The sequence below is a fragment of the Carex rostrata genome, chromosome 34 (genome assembly GCF_964058835.1).
Source record: "Carex rostrata chromosome 34, lpCarRost1.2, whole genome shotgun sequence".
Lineage (NCBI taxonomy): Eukaryota > Viridiplantae > Streptophyta > Magnoliopsida > Poales > Cyperaceae > Carex > Carex rostrata.
The window spans coordinates 4,999,761-5,020,000 of NC_135951.1; the positions used below are offsets into that span (position 1 = coordinate 4,999,761).

The 20,240-nt window shown below is 38.4% G+C and overlaps 2 protein-coding genes and 1 long non-coding RNA gene across 3 annotated transcripts; 2 read left to right on the top strand and 1 right to left on the bottom strand.

The window, feature by feature from the left end:
* The first annotated feature begins 3,900 nt into the window (after positions 1 to 3,900).
* On the top strand, positions 3,901 to 4,409 carry LOC144548889 (uncharacterized). The gene is made up of 2 exons (XM_078297599.1): positions 3,901 to 4,043; positions 4,172 to 4,409. The coding sequence occupies exons 1-2, from the start codon at positions 3,901 to 3,903 to the stop codon at positions 4,407 to 4,409; spliced, it is 381 nt and encodes a 126-aa protein (XP_078153725.1).
* An 8,857-nt stretch (positions 4,410 to 13,266) lies between these two features.
* On the bottom strand, positions 13,267 to 14,898 carry LOC144549227 (uncharacterized). The gene is made up of 2 exons (XR_013509627.1): positions 14,800 to 14,898; positions 13,267 to 13,530 (listed from the first exon to the last, which is right to left on the bottom strand). It is a non-coding gene; the product is annotated as an uncharacterized LOC144549227 (long non-coding RNA).
* A 2,847-nt stretch (positions 14,899 to 17,745) lies between these two features.
* LOC144548890 (uncharacterized) lies at positions 17,746 to 19,813 on the top strand (the record flags this gene model as incomplete). The annotated part of the gene is made up of 1 exon (XM_078297600.1): positions 17,746 to 19,813. A coding segment is annotated over exon 1 (2,068 nt), but the record flags the coding sequence as incomplete, so codon positions are not given.
* Positions 19,814 to 20,240: the final 427 nt, after the last annotated feature.

Below are 20,240 nucleotides of genomic sequence, written 5' to 3' on the forward strand. Positions count from 1 at the left end.
CTTTATTGCACAAGCACACTTTTCTTGCACAATTGAATTACTCATTATACTCTGTTTTCCAGGGAGCTACACCGATGTGAAGTTCCATTTATGAACTAGTTTCACATGCTCATCTGTAATGTCTTATCTAAACACTCTTTCTTATTCAATCGGCAAGAAATTTTAGCCATAGTCAACTCATACAGCCCATTTTGTTCATCACAGGTACCAAAGAAATAATTGAGCTATATTTGACTTATTTTAAGTATTATTTATAACAAAAAAACATCAGATCTTCGACAACTTGTCTTTTAAATATGCTCCATTAGATCTTCGGACAACATCAGTTAAGTAAGAAGCGCACTAAAACCATTGAAATAAAAAATGTAATTTTTTTTTTTTTTCAAATTGAGCAAGCCCTTGTATATATATAGGCGATCACCTGCTCACATTAGGTAAATTGTCGTTAGGAGTTAAAAGATTCAAACATTGTATTTGTAATAAGAAACTTAATGGAATATTTTAGTAGATGATCTTGTGATAACATTACTCATGCCTAGATAATTCAGGAACATAATTATCAAAGGTAGCTGATATAATTAATCTGATAAGGGAGGAAACAAATGGAGACAAGCAAAAACATATAAAACTATATTCTTGTATTTAAAACACATCAACACACATCCTGCACATAGCGAGAGATGATAATTAGCAATAGGAAGCGTCTAATTGTCCACATACTTTTGTCCACCATTTGTCCACATATTTGACTTACGCGAATACTGTAAAACTACCTCTACATGCTGTATAATTATACAATATATCACATAAAGTATATCAGTTAATCACAAAACATCCAACAACTATTTGAAGTGGTCACATGATAGTTAAAAACAGATTGCAACTTGCACAACAGGACAAAAAAATTGTACTTTCAAACTGTACTTTCGAAAATTGCAGTTATAGGAAGTTATTGGCAGTTAGTGTTAGTTATTAGCAGTTATTTTGACAAAAAAATGTGATAAAAAGGCAAAATTAAATTTTTCTGATTATTTTTTGTATTCTTTTTTTCCCGATTTAATGAACACACAAATAAATCATCAAAATAATGAATACTGTAAAATTGGCCACTTTAACTATAAAAATAAAATGTACAAACTATAAAATTACAGACATGCAAAATTCACAGATGAAAACGATAAAATAAAATGTTGAAAAATGTCAATTTTCAATATTATAAAAATATCAAGTTAAACTATGAAATCAAAAGGTTTTTACTATAAAATTACAAAATTGTAAAATTAGCAGATTAAATAAAATTTAAAAATGTCAATTTTCAATACTGTAAAATTATAAACCTAAACTGTGAAAATAAAAAGTTAAAACTATAAATTTACAATAATGTAAAATTAGCAGATGAAAACGATTAAATACAATTTAAAAAATATAAAATTTTCAATACTGTAAAATTGTGAATTTAAACTGGAAAAATAAAACGTAAAAACTATAAAATTTCAATAATGTAAAATAAGCATATGAAAATGATGCAAACTATAAATCATCAATACATCAAATATTCACAACCACATCATCAATACATCAAATATTTACAACCACATTGTTAAACATTAGTAACTATTCACAAGATGAATACTGTAAAATCACAAGATGAATACTGTAAAATTAACATGGTAAATACTGTAAAATGACAAGATGAATACTCTATATTGCCTCTCTATCATCTCTTTCTTTCAGATTTCCACAATATGAATACAGTAAAATCACAAGATGAATAATGTAAAAGTAACGGTAAATACTGTAAAATAACTAGATCAATACTCTATATCGCCTCTCTATCATCTCTTTCCTCCATATTTCCATAAGATAAATACTGTAAAATCACAAGATGAATATTGTAAAATTAACGGTTGAATACTGTTAAAATGACAAGATCAATACTCCCTATCGTTTCTTTATCATCTCTTTTCTCCAAATTTCCACAAGATGAATACTGTAAAATCACAAGATGAATAATGTAAAAATTAACAGGGTGAATATTGTAAAATGACAAGATCAATACTCCATATCGCATCGCTTTCATCTCTCATCCATATCACCTCTCTCAGATCGTCTTCTCATATCTCCTCCATATCAAAATTCAACAGAAATAAAGAAATAATTATGACATCTGTTACTGCATCAAATCAAACAACAAATTCAAATAAAAGTTCAAATAAAAATTCAAAACAATGATAGATCCGTTACTGCATAAGAATAAAATGAATTAAAAAAAGGTATAATTGGAACATGCTTATTCCATGACCAAAATTATTATTTCCTACGTACATTTGATACTTTGGAAATTAGAAACTAAAATCTCGATTGTCAAAATAATAATTGTAAGTTGTTTACACTAGTAAAATTTACCTTTGGGCTGTCTTGTCATAGGTTAGAAAAGACACTCAAATAAGTTTGAGAAGTACAACAAATAAACACACGCATTTCGAAAAAGAGGTATCATGAGAGGGGAGAAGGGTTTGAGGTGATATCAGTTTCGTATAAATTGAATCTAAAATGGTATGACACCTCCATATGTACTTTATCATTTCTTCTGAGCACATCGTCTCCATTATCGGTTGCCCCTCTTTCTTGGGGTTGCTTTTAGTCTGTTTTTCCAGGAGATCGATAAAAAAAATTGGCAGTTTGGATTGAAACCTTTTTTTAATTAGAAGTTCGGACTGAATTCATTTTTGTGTTCTCCTGTTTGAGAGAAAGGGAAAGGGACAAAACAACGATTAATATTTAGTGGAGTAGAGACAAAGAATGAAAAATACATAAATTGGAGGAATCTCTAATGGAGAGATCGTTAAAAGAGATCTGAAAATTGATTGGGAGAAGAGATATGAAATCGAATTCAAAAAACGGAAGGAATGAGCGAAGAGATCTAAGACAATATCGGAGTAGGGACCGTGAACGGTTAAAAACAGTTAAACAGGAGTGGATAAGGTGTTGTGGAAAAAATGTGGATAATAGGAGGTGGATAGAAACCTTTTCTCTTAGCTATATAATACACATCACAGCCATCAATACACATCACAGACATCAATACACATCCTGCAAAAGAAAAAAAAGATGATCAAAGAATAAAACTATTCTTTTATTTAAAAACATAAAACATAGCCAAATTAGGCAGCTAATGGAACATATATAGCGAGATTCCTGATCTCCCCTGTTCTAAGCCGTTTCTTGAACAAATGCTTTGATGCACTCAGCATAGATCCACAGTTCCAGTCTCGACAGCAAATCCTCCTTGACAATTTGGTCAAGCTCGAGACCACACTCCTCCCAAAGCTACTCATCTTGGCAGATGCTGCACAATAGAGCACCCAACGGCCGAAGCTCGAGAAGTGGCTTCAGAAGCTCAAGTCTGCTTTCTATGAGGCTAAGCATGTGCTCGGTTTAATCTAGTATAAGCGCCTTGAAAAGGAGGTCAATTCCCTAGTCTTCCCTTCTACTTCTAAATGTAGTTTTAAGAAATTAATAGTCAAGCTCCCAAAATTTTCATCTGAGAAGAAATATCTCATTAAAATACTTAAGAATTTGGAAAAAATTGTTGATGAAGGAATGGAATTTGTTCCCCTGCTGAACCTACCAAGTAGTAGTGGCAATACTTTTACTAAGAGCTCTAATGAATAGTATAGGAAAACCATTTCTGCGCCAGGTTCCACAGTTATTGGTCGTGAAAAAGATTGGGATTACATTGTAAAATTGTTTTGAGAGGATATCTCGTAATCGTCTAGTAATGCTAAGTGTTACTCTGTTATTGGAATATGGGGCATGGGTGGGTTGGGAAAGACGACCTTAGCACAGTATGTTTGTAACTATGAGAAAGAAGTTAAGTACTTATAATTCGACCATGTCATGTCGGGTCATGTTTCTCAAAAGTATAGTGTTGACACCATTTTGAGAAATATTTGGGAGTCCACTTTTAAAGAGGATTGCCCCAATTTTGGTAGTCTTGAAGGGCTACAATCTGCACTTCAGGAGAAATTAAAAGGAGAAAGGTACTTTCTGGTATTAGATAATGTTTGGTGTGATAAAGGTGTTAGGGAATAGGAACTAGAGTAGTTATTTGTTCCATTAAGAACTGGTAAGAGAGGTAGCAAAATATTGCTTACTAGTTTACTACTAGGATAGAAATGGCAGCGAAAGCTTTGGGCGCTATGAATCCAATCCTGTTGCGGGAACTTGATGATGAACAATTCATGTCACTATTTATCAGTAATGCAATAGGTGACGCAAAAATTTATGACAATCACATGAAGGGAAGGTTAATTTCCATAGGAAATAACATTGCAACAAAATTGCGTCGATCACCATTAGCAGCAAAGATTGTTGCAGCTCAATTGCGTAGAACACTAGACCCGTAATTTTGGTTATCTATGATAAATAAAAGCTTGTTAAATGATACCACGGGATCCTTGTTTTTGAGCTATCAGCACCTCCCTCCCGCATTGCAGCAATGCTTTGAATTCTGCAACTTGTTTCCTAAAGGGTATGTATTTGAGCATGACCATTTGGTTAATTTATGGATTGTAGAGGGCTTCACTAAAACCGAGAATAGTAATGAACATACGAAGGATATTGGTAATCGGTATATTTTGGAGTTAATTTATAGCTCTTTCTTTCAAGTTGACGAATGGGGTCATTACTCTATGCATGACCTAATCCATGATATAGTCCAAGATGTTTATGAAGGTGTAGGGCGCAGAAAGTTGCACGGCGTCAGGTTAGCTAACGGTGCGGATTTCATGTATGGGTGAGTGAAAATGCTCCCAGCTGGGTCCAGTGCTCTGGTTCATGAGCAGGTCACCGAACTCAGGGGAAGGCATCCACTGGGTATTTCTTTCTGCATTCCTTCTGGTTCACCCCTTGTGACAACCTACGTTCATGATCAGTTGTCGGAGGTTTTATTATTTCCGATTGTGGAGACGTTTAAACTCCCGACGGGCGCAAGCCCCCGCCGTTAATTACATCAGAAAGACCTTTCGGGTCAGACTGAACACCTCATGCATTCCGGGATTTGTGCCTATTTGGGTTGAACCGAATAATGAGGCTAAAAGGGGCTCATGTATGATTTACTTTTGGTCATGTGGTTGGTTCTCATTTGACTTTGGATTTCTTTTTGGTCAGTTATCATGATATGTGCATGAAAATATGGATTTCATATTTAAAATATGAGAATGTACATGAGAAATATTATTTATGTGTTTTCAATTTGGAAGGAGCATTTAAATATCATTTTTTATATTTTTATTTATAAAAATATGTCAAGAGAGGGGTATTTTGGTCATTTCAGATTATAGTTGGGACATGGATATGTTCAAACATTGTTTAGAATTATAGAGGATTGAATTTGGGTTCATTTGGAACTGATTTGAGTCGATTTGGACTTAGTATGAGAAAGTTATGGTCGAAAAGGACTTGAAAGGATCTATTTGTAAATATTTTATATTTCGAGGGACTTGTTTGTAAAATATTTATATTTTTCTGTTAATTTTTATAAACAGAGGGGTTTATATCCAAAAAAGACATCTTCTGGTCACATGTGGACTTTAAGATTTGTGCTGAGCATTAAGATTTGGGTTTCTGGGCTTTGAGATGTGTGCAAGCCATTGGATTTGAATCATTGGGCTTTGAGATGTGGGCAGAGATTATTTAATTAAATGGGCTTTGAGATTTGTGCTGTAGTATCAAGATTTGGGTTCTTGGGCCTTTGAGTGTATGCAGGATCTCTGGATTTACTTTAAGATTGGTGCAGCAGTATTTTTTTTGTATTTAATTTTGATTTAACTTTGAATTTCAATTCAGAGATGAATATGAGTCCGAATGGCACAAATTTGGTGTCCATCATGATTGATTTGAAGTCTAGTTTTTGAATATGTGATTTATTTGACATTTCATCCCTTTTAGGGGTCTCAAACTGGTAATACAACTGTTAGGGGTCAAATGTCCATTTTCTGACAGCAGTATTTCCTGAACAGCTGAACTTTGGAGATCAATTCCCATCAATTGGCTACACCAAATTTCATGTTATTTATATGGAAATCTTCCTTGAGTCATGAACTATATGCATGTAAAACAGTTTCATTAAAATCGATCCAGAGATATATAAAACATGTATTTTTGTACAGGGAAGCTTTGCTGGTAAATAGCTGCTGTTACCATGCTGGTAGCTAAATTCAGAATTTAATTCCAAGAGTTCTGCTGATCCAAATTTTATATTTTTTATATGAAAATTATCAGGACAGAATCATCTATATTCTGGTAAAATTTCATGAACTTTGGAGCTACCTAGCTGTATCAAACAGGGAGTTGAACATAGGGGGCAGATTCAGAACTGGTTCTGGTATTTGCTGGTATTTATCATTTCAAAGGCTGGATTTTCAAAATTCATAACTAATTGAAATAAAACATGTCCATCTTGATTGCCCTGGGATCATCTATCCATCTGTGCAGTTTATTTTATATTTTTGGTCCTTTTAAGGGTTCCAAATGGGGAATACGGCCAGAACAGGTCATATGCATATTTTCAGACTTTTTGATCTGATTTCTCATGAATTTAGTACATGAGAGGTGATTTTTATTTCACAGATTCAAGAATATATGTACAAGGGACTTATGTGTCAAGTTTCAGAATTTCCTGAGCATTATTTCTCAGTTTAAAGGCTTGTATAGCATGAGGGGCATAGCTGGTAAATCTGACAGGAAATTTAGCATTTTATATTTTTTTTTAAAAGATGAATTTTGACAGGCCATAACTTTGTATAGAAATGTCCGAATGAGGCAAACTTTAGGTGCATTTCATGTATTTTTAAATTCTCTATCCAATGGTGAAGTCCATTTTGTAATTTGATCCTTGTATTTATCAGAATCGGCGATTTTATCAGAACAGTTTATTTTACCATTTTTTTGATACATTGCATTGTACCAGTTGGGCCATACATGTGTTTAGCTGCTGAATTTATACTTGATCTGGTACCAGTGACTGGTACAAGGTGTTGTGGTAATTTCATAAGTTCTAACTTGGGTTTATAACAACTTTTAGGTTTTTAATACCACTGTTCTGGTACCAGACAAAGAAGAAGATCAAATCCAAAGCTCCGAACAATGAGGAAGCATTACAAATATCATTTTAAACATGGATGTGAGCTACCAGCATCTGTTCTTTTGCAGATAGGTCCCTGCCCTTTAGAAAATTGCATTTACATATTCTTTTCACCAAGATTTGAACATCTCCCATTAAAATTTAGACATTATCATTAGGATATCATGGTACTAAGAATGTGAGTGACTTAATTCAGCATATACTGATGTCTACTAATCTCTTTGAACTCCATCCTTCACTAGATGTGCATTAATTTACTTTCTACTCTTTTGCTTCATGCAACATGGTGCATATGGCTTGTCCTTAGCCTTGCATCAGAGCTTAAGTTCATTAATGCACATCATAGGTCTATTTTGATCAAGGGAACAGTGAGGAAGCCAGCTGGCTTAACCTTTTCATTTATATATATATATTTATATGTTTCATCCTTTAATTCCTTTGATTTAAATGGCTCCTATTAATCCAATGTAAGAGAAGCCAGCTGGCTTAACCCAAACATTATCATAATTTTCATCATTTAAACAGGAATTAAAGGGGTTGTTTTAAAGAAGATCAAAAAAGATAGAAAAGAAATCAGAAAAAAGAAGAAAAGGGAAATAAAATGCAAATGTTTATATTTTCAGATTCATTGGCTTCTAAAATCAGCTATATAGCTGTTATTGCCTCATCTTCTTATCATTTTTATTTTATACCTCAATATAGCACGAATTGCTATAAGAAGCTTTTATTTGAACAACTCAATACCTTGAGCTCATGGATCTGAACCAAGGTGCTGAAAATAGCAAAGAAAAGGAAGAAAACAAAAAGAAATAAAGAAAGAAAGAACAAAAGCGCAGATCAGATCAAAAGAAGAAAAATGAAAGAAAAGAAGAAAAGAAGAACAAACATTTCAATTAAAACAAGCTCCAAGTGAGCTTGTAGTTCATTCATCCATATAGTATATACATTAAACCAAGCCACACATGGCGTTTACATTGTTTCAAGATGGAAATCTACCTATGCTTCTAATTTGGCAGAAGAGAGGTAAAAGGGAAAGCTTCAAGCTCTTAACTATGGCTATCCTAACAAGGTGTTTGTATGTGTGTGTTTATATGTCTCTCAAATCAGATCAGCTCAGATGCTCTCTCTCTGTGTGTATAGTATAGGTATTGATGTGGCTGTGTAGAACTTGTGTTTTATGGCTGTGTGAAAACTTGTGTGTAATTCGGTATTGAGGTGGCTGTGTATATCCTCCCTGTGTCTCCTCCTTGGAGAAGAAGGCTTCGGGTCTTTAAATAGCCTCAGGCTAGGGTTTTTGGGGCGCCTCTGTGCTGGCTTCATCTTGAGTGTTGCTTGCATCCAATGGTCTTGTTTGAAACAGATTGGAGACACAAAGCCTTCGGCAGAGACAGCTCACACCTTCCATTTGTTTGTTTGCTTATTTCACCATTGGGAGAAGATGCTTTTAGGTCTCATAGACCTGGCACTGTGAGCCGTGCAATGAGCTCCAGTACGGTGTTTCATGCACCAAGCTTTTGAGCAAGGCTTGCAGATTTCAATTTCATTCTCACGCGCGAGGCATTGAGTCGCTGGTGGCTGATTGGCTGGGAATATGCGGGTCCCCTTGATCAGTTTAATTGAGCTGCTGCAATTTGGAATTCAAGTGCACCTATTTCGGCCCATGAAGCCCATTAAACTATCCTTTTTATTTTCTTTTGCTGATTGGTTGAATTAACGGCGGGTTAATTGAGCAACAACGCCATTTCATTCATTTTTTTTTTATCTTGAGCTCTCTCCATTTCAAAACCAATTGGAATCCTCCATTTCATCATTTTTTATTTCAAAGAAACTCCAATGTTAAAGATACCCAACTTTGTGCACCCAGCTATTCGGATTAAATGCTATGAGCACACCATGCCATGTGGCACCAATCAGAATTTGCCACTTCAGCATATATTTCAAAAATCCATAACTCTTCAACCATTTCGAGTTAGGAAGTGTATAATATATCAAAATTCATGTTTTCTCATATAGAATATTTTCATGTATTCTAGCATGCCATTACCCATTCATCTTGGAGAGCCTTTATGCATGTTTGGCATTTTTCAAGCATTTTAAATTATTACCAATTTCTATTTATTTAATTGGCAACTTTTTAGGGTACAACAAATGCCCCCCACCTGGGTGGGGTGTGAAGACCTCAGGGATTGAACAGCTCAGCCAGGTGCCCCCAGTGTATCTCATATACTTCATGAAACTCCTTCTCAGTTATGTTATCTGCCTTGTTGCAGGTATTGGAGCTTCAAGTTGCGCATTGATCGCTTGGAAGCTGACTTGGTCATTCTTCTTCAATCATGACAGGGCATACATGTATGCTTTCCTTATTCTCATCTATGGTAGTACTTTGCATGGGGTCTGGTGGGTGGTTGGATGGTCTTCAGGCTTATCCGGGGCAAGTACCACTATGATGTGGGACCCGGGACTTGTCCTCCAATCATGTATCCAAGGGTTGCTCTAGTCGCGGTGGCATAGGGATAGGCATGCCTCTGCCGAAGGGGCATAGAGGTATCCCAGCCGGGCTATTACAGTGGAGCAGGGGAATCTTGTAGTGTTCTAGTGACCATGCTAGTAACATGCATATTTGAGAGTTCAGGTAGGCAATATCTCACGCCTTATCATAATTTGGAATATACCCAAATTGCTATTGTTATGTTTGCTTCTGGGTTGGGGTGACTGGCAACTGTTCATGGGTAGGCGCTGACCTTTTATGGTTCGAGCCTTCTGAGTTTTCTTCCACCGGGTTCTAAACAATAGAATAGTCTCTGGCTGACTCAAACGCGAGTATCATTTTCTATGGTTCGGGCCTTCTGAGCTCTCTTCTACCAGGTTCTAAGTGGTAAAATATTCTCTGGCTGACCCAAACGTATGTATCATAGGTTCATTATATTCCGGCTCTAAGCTTGAGGAATCCATCATCAGATCTCACTAGGAACCCGCTTATAGGCCATAGGGTTTAGTGTTATCTTAGCATCATATTCTCGGCGTTGACCAGTCCATTGTGCATGAAGGTCTCGCAGATGAAAATGGGAATCGAACACCCCACCTGGGAGAGGAGGGCTCGTCTTCAGACTCAGTTACATGCTGAGCCTGGCATCACGCACTTGGCATAGATCCGCCTATGGGCATCAAGGGATCTTGCAAAGAATGTGGAACGTCTTCCGACCCTGAGCTTATGGAATTCGTCTTCAGATTTCATTGAGAACACGCTTATGAGCCATACAGTTCCAATGTCATCCGGCATCGCATTCTCGGTACCGACCAGCTCATAACGCATTAATGACCTCACAGATGAAGCGGAGATCGAACACCCCACTTGGGAGAGGAGAGCTCGCCTTCAGACTCAGTTACATGCTGAGTCTGGCATCACGCACTTGGCACAGATTCGCCTATGGGCATCAAGGGATCTTGCGAAGAATGGTCTTACCGACCAGTTCATAAAGCATTAATGGTCTTACCGATGAAGCGAGATATGGTCTAAGTTTTCGAGGGAGCACCCCGAGCATAAGTCACGAGGGATCACCTCAGAGATGGTATAAGTCCGTGGGGAGCACCCCGGAAATGGCATAAGTCTGCGGGGGAACACCCCGAATATTGTCTGGGTTCACGAGGGATCACCTCGAAGATTGCATGAGTCACGAGGGATCACCTCGGAGATGGTTCAAGTCTGTGGGGGAGCACCCCGAATGTTGTCTCAGTTCACGAGGGATCACCTCGGAGATTGCATAAGTCACGAGGGATCACCTCGGAGGTGGTTTAAGTCTGCGGGGGAGAACCCCGAATGTTGTCTCAGTTCACGAGGGATCACCTCGGAGATTGCATAAGTCACGAGGGATCACCTCGGAGGTGGTTTAAGTCTGCGGGGGAGCACCCCGAATGTGGTTTGAATCCGCGGAGGAGCACTCCAGGCGTTTCTTTCGAGGGATCACCTCGGTCATGGGTTTAATTCAAAAACCACTGCTGGGTGTTGCAGCAGAGATAGAGTCTCGGTGGAGCTGGTTTCATTAGCCTCTTGATGGCATAGGTTTTGGTAATACTATTCATCACGGGTTGTTATGGGAGCAAGGCTTTCCAAGCATCTGGTATATTTGCAGTCTTAGTGGGACTGGTTTTCATGGATCCCCACAGGACAAGAGCTTCTCAATCATCTGTTATAGTCACGGCCTCGGCGAGACTTTTCTATGAGTCTCTTATGGGCATTATAGTATGGATGCAGCCGCGGTGGGACTGGTTTTCATGAGCCTCTTATGGGCATCGTGGTATGGATATGGCCTCGGTGGGACTTTGATCATGGGTCTCTTGACCTTCTGGCGTAGTCGCACTCTCGGTGGGATGGGTTTATAAGCCTCTTGTGGCATTGGGTTCATCATGAGCCTCATGTGGCATCTCAGAGTATACAGCCCTGGTGGGACTTTGGGTATTGGTAGGCATGTTAGCGTAAAGCTGGGCCATCGACAGGTAAGCATTGAGAGATCATTTCAGACATTTTCCCCATATAATTGGTTTTCAGCATGTAGCCCTGACAGGACTCTAGGTATTGACCTAGGCGGCCTTTTATCACGAACCTCATGCGGCATCTTCACATAAGCGGCACGGGTGGGACTTTTAGAGGAATTAATCTTGGTTTAATGTCTGAGCATGATTCAAGGTTTAACAATTTAAGGTCTATGGTCATGTACGGGGAGTATGAGTTCCTTTTTGGTTATAGACTGGTGGGCTGTGATAATTGTTTTAAGGCCCTCCTGGCATCAAGCACAACATCAAAGCCTCATTTTGTCCAGCACAAATATGTAAAACTTGCTCGTCTTTTAAATGACTGGCTAGACGAGCGTATCAGTGACAATTGTTTAAGGGCACAAGTTTGACAAAACCCATTTTGTGCTTGAGGCTTTATATGTGGACCTTACATCTCTCCACTCTTCGCCATATGGTGGGACTTTAGTGTATGTGTGCATATATATATGTGGGGTGGAATCTTACTTCACTCCTCTTGTGCCCTCTCAAGCAACCTATGCGGTGCGAATCATTGGGCGGAGATAATTGTTTTAGTGCACACATGGCCTAGGCACAATATCGAAGCCTTATTTTGTTCAGCACAAATATATAAAACTTGCTTGTCTTTTAAGTGACTGGCTAGACGAGTGTACCAGTGACAATTTTCTTAGGGCACAAGCTTGACAAAGCCCATGTGTTAGTTGTTTAAAGGGCACAACTCAACAAAGCCCATTTTGTGCGTGAGGCTTTAATCATGAACCTCTCATTTCTCCACTCTTATATCAATGGTGAGACTTTTGTATTGTAGACATGATTTGTGGGTGAGACCTTACATCACTCCTCTCATGTCTTCTTGGACAACCTATGCGGTGTCAATCATTAGACAATGGCTCGGCGAAAAATGCATTGCCAAATTGATTTGTTTTGAAAACATGTTTTAAAGGGGTTTGGTGCCTTCAGATTTAAAATAGTCTTACGACCGCTTTCTATATCTTTTAATTTTATTTGAAATATCTTCACTAGGCACCCCTATTGTTTAAAGGACAATGGAGAAACCTTGCCTCTATATTCTTCAAAACCGGAAAGAGGCAAACCGGTGGTAGTTGTTTCAAGTGGGCACAATACCAAAGCCCAACTTTGTTAGAAGCACAAAGTTTAAAGCTTGTATGTCTATTTTACATACTGAACGGGCAGACACGCCAGTGTGGGTTGTTTAAGGGCACAACCAACAAGGCCCATGGTGTGGGTTGTTTAAGGGCACAACCAACAAAGCCCATTTTTGTGGCGAAAGGCCTTGATGGAATTTATGGCTAATTGGGGAACCTTACATTTCGCTCACGACAAGTTTCATTCATTGGCGGGTCGGCCCATTATCATCATTGTAGAGGTTTTCGCATGCTCGGTTTTCTTATACAACCATTTATGAGTCACTGAAGTACTCCTGGTAGTAGACATTATGGGTGTCACCCTTTTGGTATTGTCACACCCCAAACCAGGAATTCTGGATTAAGGTGTGATCAACCTCGCCTCGTGCTTAATTAATCATTAAGCACGCAAGGCTAATCATAAATAATAAATCAAACAGCAGCGGAAGCAAAACAATATAAATATCAAGCATCAGTCACATAGCAAATAAATAAACATACACATACATAACATATAATTCGATCCATCTCGGATCCAAATAACACCATCTATAGAAGGGGATACATGATCTATCGAACCCGTATATATAACACAGAAAATACGGGACTCGTAAACCTAATCAAAAGCCTAACCCTAACTAGGTCAAGTGGTGTGGCCCTCGGGGACAGCTCCTGACATCTCCTGCTGCGGACCGCCAGAACCTGTACCTATAACCCACGAAACAACTTGTGGGTGAGCGACGAATCGCCCAGTATGTGACCCAGAATTATCCCCTCAGGGATCCTCTACGGTCAAAGCACTTTTATTTATAAAATGAATACAATTAAAAATATGCACATGTGTGAACCTATATTAATAGCTAATAGAATTTACAATACTTTTGAATGATGTCATGATGCGATTACTCTATTATGCCAACATGCGAAATAAACCCAAAATAAAAATCAAAGTGTAATATCAGATATAAATCAAGTCGGAATCCAGTACTCCTTGCACTGTGTGCCCAAATACAATAATAATAATAATAATATGGACAAAGTAATCACCCCGTGCCGTGCCAATAGGATCAAAAAGATCCAAACAATATAATCCAAGGACTGTGATCAGAGTGCAATGATACACGTTGCCTAGTGACATCGAGCATTGCTCCACAAGATAGTAGCACACTAGCCGATGGTTATATCAAATCCAATGTGTCATCTCGCCTAACGATTCATCACCCAAACATATCCAATAGGAGAAATCATACAATGCATGTCGTAAAAAGTTAATCTCTTCCCTCATGAGCAGGAGAGAACTCTACCGTCCGGCCAGACCAATAGGAATCAGGGGCTCGACTCGAGCTCGACCCCGTGCATCAAGGCTCGCCGTCCTTATGCACTTGCACTTCATTCCTCAAGACCCGCATTGGGCCTTGGGAACTTCCTTTCTAGGCAAAGTAGCTCCTAATGTAGGGAAGGAATAAATTCCCGAATCGTATCGTGCCACAGAACTCGAGATCGGAACTGCTCACGTCAAATAATAAAATGATCGAAAATGATATATAATCAAGTTTATATATATAATATAATCCTAAAGCCATCCAAGGATCAAGTGACCCTCAGCTCAGTGGCTATCGGGCCGTCCCATGCCAAGTGACACCAAGACGGAACGAAGTCACTCGGCTCTGCTCAGCTCTCACCAATGCATGCGTATGCACGTAATATAATAATAATATATTGTCTCCACGAGAAGAAGACAAACTAGTATCCTAATATTCTAATAATATAAATATAGTATTATTTAATTACTCTACTCCTACAATACAGTAAATTCAGGTTTTTCAGGGCTTATGCAATTCTACCTATAATGCAGAAAAGGATAAACATGCTCTACAGTTTTAATGCAACTACTTAAAATAAAGTGCGGATGTCAGGTCAGATGGAACGACTGGTAAGAGTACGCCCACGAAAGAAAATAATTCAGATATCCCACACCTGAGGGGGCAGGAGTCTCTGTCGCTAAAAATCAGCGTGCACCGCGTATGCTCCGAACGGCGGGTCCGTCGGGTCGGCCCACGGGTCGGACTCGTACGGAGTCGACTGATCTGTGATCACGTAATTTAAACTAATTAAAATCTACGCTAATTTTATTCTAACCCTCATCCCAATTATTGTGCAAGTCAAATCCTCGATTATTTCGGTTTATAAAATTACCGGTTCAGTCAGTCTGGCGATCCGATTAGGCATATATTAATTATTTATTCTCATGTCCTTGAGCTTAGCATAAATCTTAATTTCTTATAAGTTCGTTAGATATTGATCAGTCACTTTGATCTAAATTAATCTAATTAAATTCTAAATTAACTTATATTTTTAATAATTTAATTTGAAGATATATTGCTTGTAGAAATTCAATTGTCCAATTATTCGTGATTAAAATAATTGTTCGAGAGCTACGGTAAGTTTTAAATGTGTTGTACTTAGTTAATATATTCTACTATCTACTCTTTTTGATCTAATTTAATTCGCTATATTTAATCCAGTCGTTCAAATTCGATATTCGAAACCTAAATTATAATTTAAATTCCTAATTGTAATATTACGATAAAATATGTTAATTTAATAGTTATTATATAAATTCGTATTAGTTACGTATTTTATCATATACGGTTGCGTTTGGTTATTCAAAACTTTAGTTTAATTATAATTTTAGAAACGTACCCTTTTAAACTAATTTCACATGTTTCGATTAAAAATACAATTAATTAAATAAAACGAGCCAGAATAAAATTCACGATTCCGTTTCAAGTTTGAGATTATTTATTCTAACAATTAGGTCTATTTTATATTTTAGTTGTATAATTCGTTTTATAAAATTAAAAACGAAACCCTTAATTAGTTTACGTGTTTTCTAATTAATTTATTTCTAAGTCGCGCAATTCGTTATTTTTATAACTAATTTAATCCCTACGTTTTTACTTAGCCGTTTCGAATCTAAGGTTATAACGAATATTTTTCGTTGCTAATTAATTGTCCTTTATTAATTAGCAACGAATTTTTGTACAAGTTCGAAAAATGTTTAAAAGAATTATTTTAACTTTAAAAACTTTTTATGAAACCTTTATTTTAATTTAATGTGTTGGGTGTTTTAATTTGGTTTGTTTCGGGATCATACAGGTGTCCAATCGGGTTATTATAATATCTGCTCAAATTATGTTATGAGTCATCATCGAGGCATCAGACCCTGGACGGTATAATCATCTCCCGATCTAGTTCAAGTTTACGTAAGCATTCGATTTTTATTCGATTCCTCATAAAACTTAAACTTTAAAAGCCACATTTTAAATCCGACAATTACGCCTTTTGGAAATATTTCAAATACCATAATTTTGATATCTTTTAAAATTCTGTCAAGCCCATTAAAATCAAGGCCCAAGCCTTGTTCTAATTTATTAATAAATTAGAAGATAGGCCCAACAAAAATCATAGCCCAATTAATTTATTCCTAAGGCTTATGAAAATACAAGCCCTATTCATTCATGGCCCAAAACATATAATTCCCATGCATGGCCGGCCATAGCCTCACAATTCACATTTCACAATTTGGCCCCTTATATTTATACAAATCACATAAGGCCTTATAAATTACAATTCAGACCCCTAATAAATTTATTTTACATTAAGGTCCCTGTCAGGTCAAATACTGGTAAACATGCAAAACCAGACCAGTCACAATGCCAACTTTCGGCACTTAGCACCATACCACAGATTCGACAATGTACCAGGCAAACATCAAGCAACATCATACAAAAGCACAAGTCCAACACAGGTCAGCAACAAGGAAAGACAACCCAGAACAGAGGCATGCCGAACAACAAGCAAGGCATCAAGTCAGAACAAAGGCAGCACCCCAACAGATCAGAACAGCCTCAACGAGGCACAAAACAGTGACTTTGCCGGGAAAATCAACAACCCGAGCAAAGGCCATTAAGCTACTAAAAATCAAACAAGGCAACAACAACAACTGAATTAAATTGAGCTAACTCAGAAGTTACCCGATAGAGAGATGGCCACACACGACAGAAGTTACACCAGAAAACAGTCGGTTCCAAGCCTCGCTTGCCCCTCGACCGTCCCAAGATAACAATGAAAGAAAGCCAACAGTGGCGCCGTCAAGATGGCAACAATCAATGAAATTCGCAGCAATTTCGTACTCACAGAACCGATCAGACAAGGGAAAATGGCAGCAAATAAATAGAGAGAGGAGAGGATTCTCAACACATGAGCAAGGCAAAAAGAGAACAGCCAAACCAGTGGGAGAGGAGAGGGTATATATGCCCAAAATCAAAGACAACACAATCCATACCGTACAGGGCAGATAAACGGTTCCCTCTGCAAAGTCGTCACAAGGACGGGATTTCTGAGCACTGAGATGACAGGGGCGAAATTTGCAACCAAGAGAGAGGCGGGAGAATAGACGAACTGACGCTTCTCCTTGAAGGAAAGGAAATGGAGAGAGAGAGAGTGCAGGTGGGGTCGGGCGGCAGCGAGAGAAGAGAGTCAGGGAGGGTTTTCTCCCCTCTTGCGTGAACCAGAGAGGACAGAGACGGGGATGAAGCCTAGGCTAGGCGGACCCGAACAAATCTTTCAATTTGGCTTTCGCCAAATGCTTCTCCAAGAAGTATTAAAGAGAGAGGAAGAGGGTGGCCCACGTGTAAGAGAGAAGAGGAAAGAAAGGTGGGAAAGGAAAAGGGTGAGGCTAATTCCATGCGACCATTCGCGTAGCGGGTTGGATTTTATTTATTTATTTTTGGATCAACTCAGATACGTATATGCGTGGATTTTCGGGACCTCAATAAGGCTTGTCCCAAAGATGACTTTCCCTTACCAGTGACCGAAATCATTGTCGATCACACTTCGTCCTATGAAGTCTTTTCATTCATGGACGGGTATGCGGGATACAATCAAATCAAGATGGATGAGGCAGATCAAAAGCATACTGCCTTCCGAACACCAATTGGTGTTTATTGTTACATGGTTATGCCGTTCAGTTTAAAGAATGCGGGCGCCACATATCAGCGTGCCATGACCAAGATCTTTGACGATCTCATACATAAGATCTTCGAGTGTTATGTTGATGATCTAGTGGTCAAAGCCATGACCTATGAGGAGCACCTTGAGAATCTCCGAATAGTCTTCGACAGACTAAGATTGCATGCTCTGAAACTTAACCCGCTCAAATGTGCCTTTATGGTTTCATCCGGTAAATTCCTCGGGTTTGTAGTGAGACACCGAGGGATAGAAATCGATCCTGGTAAAATCAAAGCCATCATGGATCTTCCTCCTCCTCAAAACCTCAAACAATTGCGATCCTTTCAAGGACGCCTGGCCTACATAAGACGCTTCATAGCAAACTTGTCGGGCAAAATACAACAATTCACCCGACTCACGAAAAAGAATGTCCCGTTTAAATGGGATTCAGAATGTCAAATAGCTTTCGAGCGCGTTAAACAATACTTGCTACGGCCGCCTGTCTTGGCAGCACCAATACCAGGGAAACCTCTCATCCTTTACACTACGGCTCTAGAAGGATCGCTGGGTGCTTTATTAGCCCAGGAAAATAAAGAGGGTAAAGAAAATGCCCTGTATTACTTAAGCCGTATGTTGGTCGGAGCCGAAAGCAACTATACCCCCATTGAGAAACATTGTCTGGCGCTGGTATTCGCAATTAAAAAGCTACGTCATTACATGCTGTCTCATAAAGTCACCCTCGTATCTCGGGTAGACCCCATTCGGTATTTGATGACAAGACCAATGCTTACTGGAAGATTGGCAAAATGGGCCATCATCCTTACCGAATTTGACATAACTTATGTGCCTCAAAAGGCTATTAAGGGACAGGCGCTAGCCGATTTCTTGGCGGAACATCCCATATCAGATGATTCCCCCTTGGCTTGTGAATTTCCAGATGAGGAGATCATGAGCATTGAAGAGAATAGCCCCGGCTGGGAGTTGTACTTTGATGGAGCATCATCCATACGACCTGTACCTGGGAACCAGATACCTAGAATACGAGCTGGAATCGGGTTGGTATTTGTAACTCCCACAAGAGGAATAATACGACATTCCCTCGCATTAACCGAGCCATGTACAAACAATGAAGCCGAGTACGAAGCCCTGATCGCGGAACTCGAAATTGCAGTCGGAACCAAAATCAAGAAGTTAAAAATCTTCGGAGATTCACAATTGATCATAAACCAAGTCCTTGGGGACTACAAAGTGCTTAAACCAGAATTGATGAAATATCACAATAGGGTCATCGAGCTCATGCAAGAGATTCCTGATATCACCTATGGAAAAATAACCAGAGCGTCAAATGGCAAAGCCGACGCATTGGCACGAATAGCAAAAGAATTATGTGAACCTGAAGATGACGAAATTCACATATCCATCAAGAACAAGAGACCCCTCGCTCCTTGTTTACTAAATCAAGATCAAAAGGAGGTGCTTCCTCAAGGTTCAGGTAGCAATGACACTCTAAGTGAGGTCGCCATGGTGTCCCAGGAAAAAGATTGGCGACAACCGTTCGTGAACTTTCTCAAATCCGGGATACTGCCTGAGGAGAAATCCGCACGCGAACAAATCAAGAAGCAGGCTCTGCGGTATATCTATGATAATGATACTTTGTACAGAAGGTCATATGAAAACCTTTGGCTTCGGTGCGTATCCAAAGAAGAAGCCCTCCAGATTATGAAAGAAATTCATTCTGGAGAATGCGAAGCCCACCAATCAGGACCAAGAATGTGTCTAAAGATTAAACGGACAGGCTATTACTGGCCCTCTATGGTCGCTGATTGCCAAGAATATGCAAAGCGTTGTCATCAATGCCAAATACATGGGGATTTCATCCATAAACCCCCAAATCCATTACACCCTACGGTTGCATCCTGGCCCTTTGATGCATGGGGCACCGACATTGTGGGACCTATTGATCCACCCTCCTCAGAAGGTCATCGCTTCTGTTGTACCCTAAAATATTGCCAATTAAATATTGGTAATAATTTAAATGCTTGGAAAGATGCCAAATGTTTTAAAACCTTCCCGAGACAAAGGGAAATGATGTATTAAAATTCATGGTAATATTCTACATTTAAAACCATGAATTTTGATATAAGATTCAGATTCTAACTCCAAATGGTTAAGGAGTTGTGAATTTTTTTGAAAATCAAATAGAAGAAATGGAGGTGTCCATTCTAGTTTGAAATGGAGAACTAGACACATCTGTTTAATCATGAAAATATGAGTTACGGCTTGAAGCAAAATAAATGAATTGCTGCATGGGCCGAACCAAATTGAAATTATATGCATGAACCAAATTAAATTAATCTTGTTACATGGGCCTATATAATTGGGCCTTAAATATATGAGTAATATTC

Coding starts and splice junctions, on each gene's coding strand:
- LOC144548889 (XM_078297599.1), top strand. CDS start 3,901: ATGTCGGGTCATGTTTCTCAAAAGTATAGTGTTGACACCATTTTGAGA. Junction 4,044..4,171: donor GAGAAATTAAAAGGAGAAAG/GTACTTTCTGGT, acceptor GTTTACTACTAG/GATAGAAATGGCAGCGAAAG.